Source organism: Selaginella moellendorffii, unplaced genomic scaffold (assembly GCF_000143415.4).
Source record: "Selaginella moellendorffii unplaced genomic scaffold, v1.0 SELMOscaffold_11, whole genome shotgun sequence".
Lineage (NCBI taxonomy): Eukaryota > Viridiplantae > Streptophyta > Lycopodiopsida > Selaginellales > Selaginellaceae > Selaginella > Selaginella moellendorffii.
Window position 1 is genome coordinate 1,357,769 of NW_003314272.1, and position 12,859 is coordinate 1,370,627.

Sequence of the window (12,859 nt, forward strand, 5' to 3'; positions counted from 1 at the left end):
GTTTAAACTCTCCTACGATTTTCACAACCATGGCTGTGATATTTGGTGTATGCTTTGCTAGTTCCATCTTTCTCTTGGTTGTGTGGAGGATCTTGTCTTCCAAGTTGAATTGTCTTCCACCGGGGCCATGGGGTCTGCCTCTGATCGGCCATCTCCACATGCTAAGAGGAATGCCGCCTTACAAGGCACTAGAATCTCTATCTCGGAAGTATGGTCCTATTATGTCCTTGAGGCTGGGAATGATCCCCGCTGTTGTCATCTCCAGCAAAGACTTGGCAAGAGAGCTCTTCAACACACACGATGCAAACTTCTCCAACCGGCCATACATGATCATTGGAGACCCTCGCTATGGCTTTGTGAGCCTGGCAACTTCTTCGTATATTGGGCGGCACTGGAAGAACGTTAGCAAGCTCTACACCAGGATGCTCTTCACGGCCAAGTGTATCGATTCCTTCTCCTGGGTGAGGAGTGACGAGCTCTCTCATGTCCTTGATTTTGTCTTGAAGTCCAGTGACAGGACCATCGCCGTTGACGTGAGAGTTCTATCGTCGACATTTTTGTTCAATATCATGTCCCGGATCCTGATGAGCAAGAGGTACTTTGGCCACGGTGGGGCTGATTCTGGCGTGGATGAAGACGCGGTGGAGTTCAAGCAAGTGACCCAGGAAGTTATGAGCTTGATCTTGAAACCTTGTGTGAGTAACTTTGTCCCGAGCTACCTGAGGTGGCTCGACTGGCAGATCCCCCGCTACAAGCAAGTCCGTGCCAAGCAGGACAAGTTCATGCAAAAGGTTGTGGATGAGCACAAGAAGACGACGAGAGAGTCCAAGGACCTCGTGGACATGGCGCTCGAATTCTTTCGAGGAGACGCACAAGCCGAGCTCTACACTAAAGCCAGCTTGTTGGTAAGAACACCTTTTTTCTTGGATAATCGTCCATATGCAATCAACTTTCAGGAAACCCTTTTGGGTGGAACTGAGACAACTGGCGTCACTTGTGATGGATCATGGCGGCAGTGATGCACATTCCGCAGGTCTTAACAAACCTCCAGGAAGAGCTCCAAAGAGTTGTGGGAAGCACAGGAATGGTTCGAGAATCGGACATCTCGAAGCTGGAGTATCTTCAGGCCGTCATCAAGGAAACGTTCCGGCGGTATCCTCCAGCAACACTCCTCATGCCACGCACCGCCCACAAAGCAACCACGATTGGAGGCTATCACATCCCAAAGGGCACCACCTTGCTCGTAAACTCGTGGGCGATTGGGATGGATCCGGCAGTGTGGGAGGATCCCACCCAGTTCCTCCCCGAGCGTTTCCTGGGGATCTCTATCGATATCAAAGGCCATGACTTCGAGCTCATCCCATTTGGATCCGGTAGACGAAAATGCCCAGGAATGGCATTGGGATTGCGAGCAGTGGAGCTGCTCGTGGCAAATCTCATCCATGGCTTTCACTGGAGCTTCGTTCCCGGGATGACATTGTCCATGGAGGATGAGTGTCACAGCGTCTCTCAGCTAAAGATTCCATTGCAAGCAATAGCCGTGCCAAGGCTACCAAAGGAAGTATATGCTAATTATTTAGAATAATTTTAGAATATTCAAATGGGGCACCATTAAATTAAAGGACTAGCTAGGATCCCAGCTCCGAGTACACCAAAGTATAATAAATTATTTAAGCTACAATTTTTATTACATTCATGAAAAACTTTGTGAGGACACTAAATAGCATTAGAGAGAATATATGTTGGATCTAAGAAATGCTTAATAATTTGTAGCAACAAACTGTTATGGATTAAAGATGAAACATTAGTTATAAACACAATAATGGATTTATTCTTTAAAAGCAAGTTATATGGTGAATATGAATCATTAGATTACAGCAAAGAATAGTCATATGTGGGAAAGAATAAGTTTCTGTCATTGGTTGGTTAGTTGTGTATGTATGTTGGACTTATATGTAGTAAAGGGTACTTTGTGGCCAACCTAGAAATAATATTTTGTAATAAGAAATTGAGAAAACTATCAATGTCTTAATTTACCATTCACTTGTAAGGCTGTCTTGAGCATATACACATACACACACTTTTTCTCCAACAATGGCAGAAAGAACTTTATATATACTTGAGTTAGAAAGTAATCAGTATAAAAGTGGAATTCTCTCCCTACTTGAGTAGTTTAAATAAACGCTAAGTTTATTTTCATTAATAAAAAGAAAAAGATATCAGAAATGCTTTGGAGAACCATGTGTTTCCTTTTGGATTAGCCATTAGGTTACAGCTGTATAAAAAGCTTTTCTCTTAGAGCACATATTTGCAATGATTAATATGGTTGTTATAGAAAGATAATGCCATAAGGGATTCTAATGACATGGATTGTCCCATTTCCAAGCTACATCAAGAGCATTTAACTTCATGAATTTGGGGAGTTGTTGTGTTAATCACAGAGTTAATGCCTTTTAATAAAATTAATACTAGCATAGAAAAAGTTTTATTTAGGGTTTACTTATTTATCTTTATCCTCCAAACAGTCTCAAAGAAATTAAAGTAAAATGATTGAAGATCTTTTATTAAAGGTTGAGATTGACATCTTTTAGAGTGCTTCGATTAATTGATAAATAAAATCTTTATTCTTTTCTTAATAAATTTATAAGATTTAGAAATATTTACAAAGGATTATTATTATTTTATGGCTATGATGTTGTTTACTATTATTAGCATAGTAACAATTGAATTAGTTTTAATCCATATATAAGCTAGGGTTTTTGGGCTAATCAAATACATTTCTATATTCCATACACCTACATTAGTGAAGATGAAGAGTAATTTTAATTCTCCTTGACAAGTGCTTAAATTTGTGTATTTGGTTTAGTTTTTGCATTGTCTAAATCTCTTTAATTCTTGTAGCTTTTCCATTTATTCTCTTTTGCTTTTTTTATTTTCATTCATCTTTATGGCATAATAGAATACTCCTCCTTTGCAGAAGCATCTTCCTCTTTTGACTCTAAAATAACAATTGATGCAATTGCTTAATGCTATGTAGTTGCAATTGAATAATGAAACTTAGTTGATAGTAATATTCATGATGTATGGTGAAACTTCTCTCGCCTTTGATGCCAATCTTTATGTCTGGCTAAATTTCTTCAATGGGAATCTTGATGATGATGCATATAGTTGGTTTGATCACTTTATGGTGATTGATGATGCCCAATATTAATATGAGTTTCCCACATGTCTCAAGGGACAGCATTGTAATGGTACATTGGTTTAAGTACAACCACTCATGTAAATTGGAACTTTCTCCCTAACATATGGACCTAATATTTCAAAATAGATCAAGTTGGGAATGTTGTGCTCAGTAATAATATTTTCAAAATATATTAAAATTTAAGTTTATTTTAATTTTATTTTATTTTAAAATAATATGTATTGTTTCAAGATTATCATTTGTGAATAAAGTTTCAAATTCTTCATTCTCTAAATTATATTTTTGATATGTTCATTATAAAGAACATAAAAATAAATAAATAAACTTAGATCTAACATATTACAATATACAAGAATAATATAATGACATTTTTATTTTTTAAAGTATAACATAATATAATTGCTAACATATAATATCAACTATAAACTATTTCTTAAATGAATTTCTTAAAAAAAACTTATAATCTACATATATAGCTTTGATTTACATTAATTTTAAGTTTGATATTTTTTGAGGATTTTTATAAGTGAGAATAATTTTCGTAAGTCTTCAAGAGTAGAGTTCTCTACAAAAATAATGATATTTTTGAGATGTTCTTAAGAATTGCATGTTTGGAATATATACATCTCCAAAAATTTCTCTAAATAGCAAAATACAATACATCTTTATGAAATATATGCTTGTGTCATTCTGACCTTGTAAGCATTGGTTTGTAGTCAAACAAAGCCACAAAGGCTACAACAGGCAGTACAATGTACTTCTATTTAACTATTTATTAGAGCAAGAAAATATCATACTACACCTTATAGTTTCTCATTCCCTAGACATTCCTCAAATGTTGCTTGTAGAATTCCAAAAGTTGTAACTTGACTACCATAAAACATAAAAGAAGCAGCAAAAAAGTACCATTCATGTTTTAAAAGTTTTTCTCTGTTATTGAAAGATATCCAAAGGAGGTTAACACTTCAAAGCCTCACAAGCACCTCATAAATTTCCCTTAAAGAAATGATGTGCAGTTCTATAGTTCTTTAAGAATATTTGCCAGTTTGCATCTGTCTTCGAACATGTCTTTGTTAGGTCCATTGGAGCAAAGGGTAAACATAAATGCAAAGTTTTCATAAATATCATTTCCTTCCAAAATACAGAAGCAACAGAAATGAATTAGAATAGTGGAGGCATGAGAATACATAGGGTATCATCTTGTATGAGGTACAATTCAGTAGAATATTTTTTTCTTTTTTAATTACAGAAGTTTTGAAACTTTTATAGAATAGTCTGGATGTGGCCTAAAGAAGGAAGATTGTATGAAGGAAATTTTGTATGAAATTGTAAATGTTTATCTTCACTTTCTCGAGCACATCAAGATTTTGCTTTAGGAAACCATCAGCCATTGAGTTGTGACCAGCATTTATGTACATGTTGAGCATGTCCAGAGACTCTCCTTTGTCATCCAACTCATCCATGCTCCGTAGGCCACCTTGCAAGGCATGCTGTTGTAGGGGCACATACTGCTTAAGAGCTTTGGGATTGTTCACAGTGACTCAGTAAGCTTCTGGAGCTTCAAGTAGCTCTCTTCAGTTAATCTCACAAACAGATTTCGTCCAATGAGCACAACAGCACTCTTTGGCCATCCTGTCTCAAAGCTGTCTTTGGAGAGCACGAATTTGCATGCCTCTGGTGTGGCAACCAAGATGGTGGGCTGCTAGAACAGAAACACCTTGTAAAACCCACTCGATTATACCTGAAACCAAGAAGTGACCCATGAAAGAGCATGGTAATCCAGACTTGAAGGCTCTGAGAAAAGCAGCCATGTTGATAAAGATGGGCCATCCAAGCGGACCCGGTGGAAGTACCGGCTCATAGTACCACTTGTGTAAAAATCTCAAGAATGTCGGCAAAGCAGTCACTGCCATGTTGCTTTTCCAGTGATGGAGGAGGAAGAACCCCATAATGGTACAGCGTTGGCACTCAACTATGGCGTCTGATTAATTGAGCAGCCAGTCACGTTCATATTAGTGGCTCCAATGACGATAACTCGAGAGCACCAGTGCTGTATTGGCAGTGCACTCCTCGTTGGGAAATTTCAAGCAAATACTGGATATTTTGATCGGCTCCAAAACTGTAAAAAAGTAATAAAACACAAATTTCAGGATTGTATCCCCACTGCAAGAATATGGCAACCATAAATTCTCTGCCTTTCATTATAGAGCTCAATGCTGAATCTCAATAGTTTCCAATCAAAAGAACCAAAATAAATAAATCCCAGTTTCTGCCACTCCTGGGAATAAGAAGGGAGACCTGCAATAGGAAAAACAGGCTGTAAAACACACAAGCACCTCCAAAAGCTCATTCATTGGAAATAAGAACAACTACTTTTTCTAGAATTCAACATATTCTACTTTACCATAAATTACCTGGACACAGTTTCATGAGTTTAAGGTTGATTAAACCTGCAATCCTTACTATTATGTGCTGAGATTACTTCATTTTCACATTTTTACATCTTCATTTTCCGATCCATCTTTTCTCCTATAGAAACATCAAACATCAGTAAGTGATCCACATCAATGAGAAAAAAATGTGCCACAAAGATATCAGAGTAAATAACAATAAAAAGAATAGTTGTATTGATCGTGAGCCATTAACTTGAATGCCACAGCAGTTTGTAAAATAATCACAAGACTGGATGTGTAGTTTAAAATGGCACAAAAGGGAAGAGACCTCTCTTACCTCACTTATTTGATCAAGAAAAACATGACTTGTCATCTTTCGCTCTGAAACATATACAAAGTGAGCAAGTGAAAGGAGTTGAGAATGTAAAGGCACACATACCTGGTGAGCTTGATGACACAGCAAAAGTGTCCATGCCAACATCAATCCTAGAGGCCCCACCTTGATAAGGCTACTTGCATTCTACAATTGCTGCTGGATCATTGCTGCCATCTTCACTCAGACTGGGACTCAGCTCAAAAGTAACAATGTTTGTCAAGATAAATGCTACTTTCTTCATGAATGACAAATATCATTGGTGTTATTCAGACTGAGAAGGACTGTCTCCATTATAAAGCCACATTAATAAAAAAGAGCATAAGTGAAAGCAATGGAAAACATGAGAGCAATACCAAGAAAAGAACAAAAGAAGGAAGCAAGAACAAATGTTGGAGTTCTGTACTGGTGTTTGTAAGTGAATCCAAGCGTTCCCTTGCTGGCCTGGCATACTCACAAGAGGAGGACAACAAAAGGCCTCGTCCAGTAGTTTGCGCCGCCAAGGTTTCACTGCCATCAAGGCCAGCAAGCCAAATTTCCGTCCAGTTGCTCACCTAAAGAGATTGTAGGATTTTGCAACTTCTACCACATTCTGTTCATCATTTGGTTTTACTATTACTTTAAAGATTGAATCAGCAACTCACCACAGCTGAGAATAGTTTGAACCAGCTACGTTCTGGCACATAAGAGAATTGGTATGCTATTCACATGGAATCACGTCAAGGAGTGAGCAACTGAAACTAAGCTTTTCATGAAGGCAAGAACAAATAAAAAATGAAATAAAATTACCAGTCCTCCCCCCTGGGTCAAGCAGATAAATTCTAATTGCTGACCCACTGTATTGGCCAGTGCCGGGTGCTTCCTAGCCTGAGTGGCATGACACAAGATCAGATCACCCGAAAGAACACAAAACCTAAGGAGTTACCTGCTAATTTCCAGAGCTTTCTCATGGAACCCAAGGAGAGCCTCTTCCCACAATAGTCCACTTTCTTTTTTATTGAAACGACCAAGGAAACAAACAGTTGTCAAACACACTTGAGGAGAGTTACTTACCTCCTAAACTTGATTAGCTGCTGATGGTGAATGTATCACCTGGCTCTTTTCAATCTTGGCATATGCAACTCACTGTCCTTGGCAAATAAAAAGGTTCTGTAGGATGCTTGTCAATGCTCTGGTATGGAGTGCTGAGCATGTTGACCACATGCAAACCAGCCAGTTCTCGCCTCTCTAGGATGTTCCTTTTGACAGAAGAATAGTACACAATGGCCAGCTCAATCTAGGGCATTGGAATTTGAAGACATCACAGCCAATTCTTGCATCTACAAGAACAAACAATGGAGGCTGAAGTGGAATCCAGAAAAGCTTACCTTCCATATACCAACTTATAGCATGGAAGGAGAGTCCTGCAGCCAAGTTGTGACACAGAGAAAGAGAGGCCAAGCTGTGACACACACACACACACACAGCTTGCAGCTCACAATCTGCCTTAAAAATTTCCTTGATTTGGAGCGTCATTAAAATCACATTGAAGCATTGCCACCCCTTTGGCACTTGATCTATGCTGTCTATTTGAAGTTTTTGAATTTAAACCGTTAGATTATAAGCATATTCACAAATAATATTCTCAAAATGGAATAAAAGACGCCAGATGCCATATGCCAATATCACTTTTAAATAAGGGAGTACTAGCAAAAGTCCCAGCTACGCTGGGAGCATCGTGTTTATTCCTGATGTTTTAGTAATTTCAAAGAGTTGTAATTGTAATTGTAATTTTTAACATAATCATTATTATAGCATACATAATTAAACATAATATAATATTTATATTGAAAGTCCCTTTTACATAATTTATGCTTAATATATAAATTATTGTTATATTATAACATGCTATATTATAATGTATATATAATTTTTTGTTTTTTTAGTATCATGATTTTAATGATATTAAAATATTATAGAATAAGTTATTAATATCTTAAATCATAATTTATAGTATAATTTGTGTAACCAGAAGCCCATGCATGCATTTTCATAAAGTGTGGAATACAAATAGATTTCCTATTCCATCTACATGATCAACAAGAAATAGATGTGACTCACTCTTATTGTTTAATGCTAGCTTCCAATAGTGCTGGCTGGATGGTGTCACCCTAATAACTTGGATATGAGCATACATCACTTTTTTTCTCTGTGGCAAGTTGGCACATTGTGGCAGCATTACATCTTGAATCTCTATCAGATCCTCATCACTATCAAGCTTCAAAAAAGCTAATCAGCTCACTACCCTGGCCTGAATTACCCTAATGCCTGGCTAGATAAAGAAGATATATCTTAGCCCACATATCAATGTAGAGTTCAAATGGCCAGTCCCGCATGTAGAGCTTCTACATTGGAAACAATTTTCCAAAGATATTTGTCATCACAACGTCTGCTTTCCATTGAAAAAAAATGCAAAGGAGACATGATAATGCATTGAGAGAAAAAATACAAGAAACAACCTTGTGTTTCTTTCAGTTAGATTCACTGTTTGTTTCAGAGTTCAAGTAAAAAAGGTTTCTCACGAAAAGAATAGCAGATTGTATAATTTATGATGTTGAAGTGTTCAGAGTACATCCACACTTTCATACTTTGCATTTATACATTTTTATAAGTAACTAAAATTTATTTTCAAATATAATACCTACAGTCAAAAAAGTTATATGTGTATTAATACTAAATTATAATAGTGCATTAGCATTTGCATCAATAGGTGCAAACATTGAAGAGGTTGCAGTAGGTGACCCTTATTATTTTAAAATACATGGACAAGTTTATCATAATATTGGTTTATTCACAGTTATATATTTTAGATACTGCTCAAGTAACAGAAATAAGTATGGTAAATAAGTATTGAAATAATAAATCAGTGATATGATTTGTGATTTTTTGAGAACATTTGCTTGTGCTTCATCAGCATTTCACTTGACAAGTTCTTGTCAACTCATCCATGATGTTTTGCATTTTATCTAACACTTATTTTGCTTTTACTTTTGATTGTTGCCTACTTGACGGTTTGTTTGCATGGTTGGGTGTGTAGAATTTATTGTCTTTATCCATCTTCCTCTTGCCACTTTTTATGATTAGAAACTTAATACATACATAGGTAAACTTCATGTTTATGTTAAGCATTAGTCCTTAATTCTTACCATCACATCTCACCATTGTGGAGTTATCATTCTCCATCTCTTAAAAAATTTGGAGAGGTTTTTTTTTAATCAACCTAACTTCTTTTGAGCCATCCATCAAAACTCTTATTCAGTTTCTATATAATAGTTGTGCTAACAGTGCATATACACGTGACTTAGATAGAAAATAAAGAGATAGTTTGAATTCAAGTCTCGGCAATAATGAAGCTCCTACAAAGCACAGAACTCATATGCTCACGCTTCACACACTTAAGCATATCCATCGCCACCTTTTGATCATCTCTCCAAGTCCTCATGAACTTTACAGGCACTAAGCAGTCACTAAGAAGTGAATGACATTCTCTTGATGAACCTATCTGCATCTTGTATTAGTTTAGTTCTCTTGAGAAAGTCTCCCACAGTACGTGCTCGTGTGATAAGTCCACATTATCCACATTCTCATTATCATCAGGGTCATACAAGAGTGGAAGTGCCTGGAAATTTAGAAGCAGAGAAAACATTGTTCAAGTTATTACTTTCTGATCATTCCCAGAAGAAATAAGTGAAGAGTTAGGCAGCACACTGAGTACAAGAGTCACCAAATCTGTGATCCATACGCCACAAATAGTTGAGAACCGTATGGAACTGTTTGCAGGACTTTCCCAGAGGCTCATTATGCGAAGCCAATGTTGTTGTTGTCCTTGTGTTCTCCACCACATCATGTGAAGGAAAGACAGAGACAAATAGGGATCATCATAACAATCTCGAGGCTACCCCACCATGTGGAGATGATTCCAGTGGAGTGGTTCCATAAAGCTTCTCGATCTAGGCCCCAAGAACATGTTATATTGAAATCCCTAGCAATGGCACTACCACAGAGAATGCTACCGTCCCAACTCCATGCTCAAGCCCTGGAAGAATGCGTGAAGCCCTATCTTCCGGCCTGCTATGAGAGTTCTAAACAGCACGGGAGGGATTTTTTTTGGTGGGTTCCTCTTCGCAGTGAATGGATTCTCTTTAGTGAGTGTGCAGTTCCATGTGCTGATATCAGTAGCACTAAAGAGGAGGAAAATTCTGTATTGGGACAGCGAGCATAACTGCGAGTGTGCGCTCATATTTACATGATTCTGAGTCTGCGCAAGCGTGGAATTTAAGTAAGCTTTTGCAAAAGTGACCGTGAGTGATATGGTGTAAGCTTTGCATTGCTTACTTGTTGCTTAGTGCTTCAACAGGAATACCAGAGGAGAAGAGACATCTTGTGACAGGCCAACTCTAGGCTCCATGGTTCATGTGGAGTACACAGCCTGATTATGTAGAGGAGCTGTTGATATAAATGTAGAGAAGCAAGGTGACTTTGAGCTTGAACTGAGCAGTGGGCTTGTACTTGGCCTTCTCGACACATATGTTACTGTTATGTGTGTTGGTCAGAGTGCTCACTTAGAGCAAAGAGGGAAAGACATTTGCTATTTTTTGTAGCCAGTCAAGGGTAGAAGACACCTTATATATAATGTAGTATTACAACACAAATACAATTGAATCTGGCACCACTTCACTTAATTTGTCCTCAGACATGTGATGCTAATAGTAATTGGATTTGTACAGCACCATGTCCTTGTAGAGAAACGCATGGTCATCATTACCACTTCTAGAGCTGCTGCTCTGGATCACTGCCACCACGTTGAAGCTCACCTTGCCTCAAAGTGATAGAGCAAACCAGGACCTCATCAATCGGGTGATGACGGACCCTGTAAGATCTTCATCCCTGTCCCTCGTGAGATCTTCGTCCCTGTCCCTCGCACTGCCCTTCTCACCTGGCTGCTACGTACATGTGACTGATCCCAAACTGGTGGAGGATTCTCATGGCCTTGAGATCTTCTCACTGGTGATGCTGCTGCTGCTACTGCTGTGATTCAGACTCCAAATCTCCTCTCTCTCTCTCTCCAGCCACTGCTGTCGTTGATCAGATAGCGATATGTAGTGGAGCTTAAATTTTGTATCCTGGATCCACATGAGAATGACGTGATAGCAAAGAGCAAGACTTACCTGTAGCATTAAGTCGACTCTACCATTGGGACTTCTAGATAGCCTTTCTGTCACCATACTACCATAAAAAGCTGTGACAAAACCATACCCCAACCGAAGAACTTCCTCTAGCTTTGATAGCAAAACTTACAAAGCACTATGTTTACCTGTATCCCAAGATATTCACTGACTTTCTCCAAAAGGAATAGATATCAGAGGTTCCACTCTGTAATCAAGACGAAAGGATAAATGTAAACACTGCTAACACAGCAGTATATTGATACCTGTAAGTGACCGGATCATATGGGTGAAATATGTTTGTTCATCATTTGCCTGCATGCTGGCTTTTTTTCTTCAATGCCTTCATCTTCCCAGTACTCATGACCTGTTCTTTTGCAAACACATTCAACTTACGTTGCAAAGACTGTAAATCACATACATACCCATTTCCAAAGCATTCATTGTGGAGACTCAGAAACAGTGACAACTGCAAAAAATGCGAGAAAGAAACTTATCAACAGTGAAGAATCAAGGAGCTCACTCTCCTTGTTTCGTTCCTAATGCTGCAAAGTGACACGAGAGAGAGTTAGACATGAAACCCTCAGATATGAACAGCCATAACTGTTATAAGAGAGTATTCCATCATGTCCTTCAAGCCAGTTTTTTTGTGCTTGACTGCCAACATTTCCTCAAGAGAACTTGTCATAAACTGAAGAGCACCATGTATGGCTGTCCCGTATGACTATCCATGTTGAGACTACAGGGTTTATAGCGCTGCAAAATAGAAATCCCTCTCAATGCTTTAAAAATGCAAAACTGAAGAACAAGGAAGCAAACCGTGGACGAAAATTTCTATTTTTTCTCTTGGTTCCAGCCTCAAGGACCTGGAACAAACAGGAACTTTAAGCCTCGAAAGAGAATAGCGAAGAGCAAGAGAGTGAAAAACCTTGATTCTAGTCGTGGTTCCAGCCTTGAGAACCTGGAACAAACAGGGACTTGAGAGACCCGAAAGAAGAATAGCGACAAGCAAGAGAGTGAAGAACCTTGATTCTAGTCGTCGATGACAACGTGAATCCCCTCATTGTCCGAGACGTCGTCCCTGTCGTAGCTCCATCCATCATAGCCTCTTCGCCTTTCACTCCCAATCCTCGTCGCATTTCCGAGCAGAGCACGTCGATCTGCCAAATGCACCTGTGCAGGGGAATGCTGGTGGATTTGTTCCCTGCATAAGTCTGGAAGGCGTCGATCCTGTTCTCACTGATCATCGAGCACAACTATGGCGACACAGAGAAAGCCGTGAGCCTCTCAAACCTTTGCAAATGGAGAAAAAAACACAACCTTGTTGTAATAGGCTGGAGCTTTCAGCTGCTTAGGATCGTTATCCAGTGCTGTTCCCAGGACTTCTTCCGGAGCTGTCGAAAAACGAACGCATTAGAGTTTTTTCTAGTGTCTAAATCGAAGGAACTCACTCAAAGGTGTTGGATAAGGAACAAATGCGGGTTGCGGCTTTTGGTAGGAGGTTTTTGGTCCCTCGCCAGGCTCGATGCCACCATTGCTGCGATTGGCCGTAATATCTTGGTCATCCTGGAACATCTCAAGTTAGAATCGCAGGGACGACAATAGGGGGTCGAGACTCTTTTACCAGATGATATTCTGCATTAGTACTTTTTCCATAAGTGCGACTCGCGCTAGTCCAAATTCTTCA

General features: G+C 38.7%; 1 protein-coding gene and 1 pseudogene across 1 annotated transcript; one reads left to right on the forward strand and one right to left on the reverse strand.

The window, feature by feature from the left end:
* The first annotated feature begins 29 nt into the window (after window positions 1–29).
* LOC112346013 lies at window positions 30–1,585 on the forward strand (annotated as a pseudogene).
* A 10,334-nt stretch (window positions 1,586–11,919) lies between these two features.
* LOC9650978 lies at window positions 11,920–12,831 on the reverse strand. The gene is made up of 6 exons (XM_024673966.1): window positions 12,797–12,831; window positions 12,624–12,738; window positions 12,493–12,566; window positions 12,198–12,428; window positions 12,101–12,133; window positions 11,920–12,038 (listed from the first exon to the last, which is right to left on the reverse strand). The coding sequence occupies exons 4-6, from the start codon at window positions 12,417–12,419 to the stop codon at window positions 11,949–11,951; spliced, it is 345 nt and encodes a 114-aa protein (XP_024529734.1). The 5' UTR covers window positions 12,420–12,428; window positions 12,493–12,566; window positions 12,624–12,738; window positions 12,797–12,831; the 3' UTR covers window positions 11,920–11,948.
* Window positions 12,832–12,859: the final 28 nt, after the last annotated feature.

Bases quoted from the DNA above. Each gene is read 5' to 3' on its own strand.
- LOC9650978 (XM_024673966.1), bottom strand. From the start codon at position 12,419: ATGATCAGTGAGAACAGGATCGACGCCTTCCAGACTTATGCAGGGAAC. The intron at 12,134-12,197 runs GTTCTTCACTCT...TGTTTGTTCCAG, and splicing joins CATCGACGACTAGAATCAAG to GTTCTCAAGGCTGGAACCAC. The intron at 12,039-12,100 runs GTTTTTCACTCT...TGTTTGTTCCAG, and splicing joins GAACCACGACTAGAATCAAG to GTCCTTGAGGCTGGAACCAA.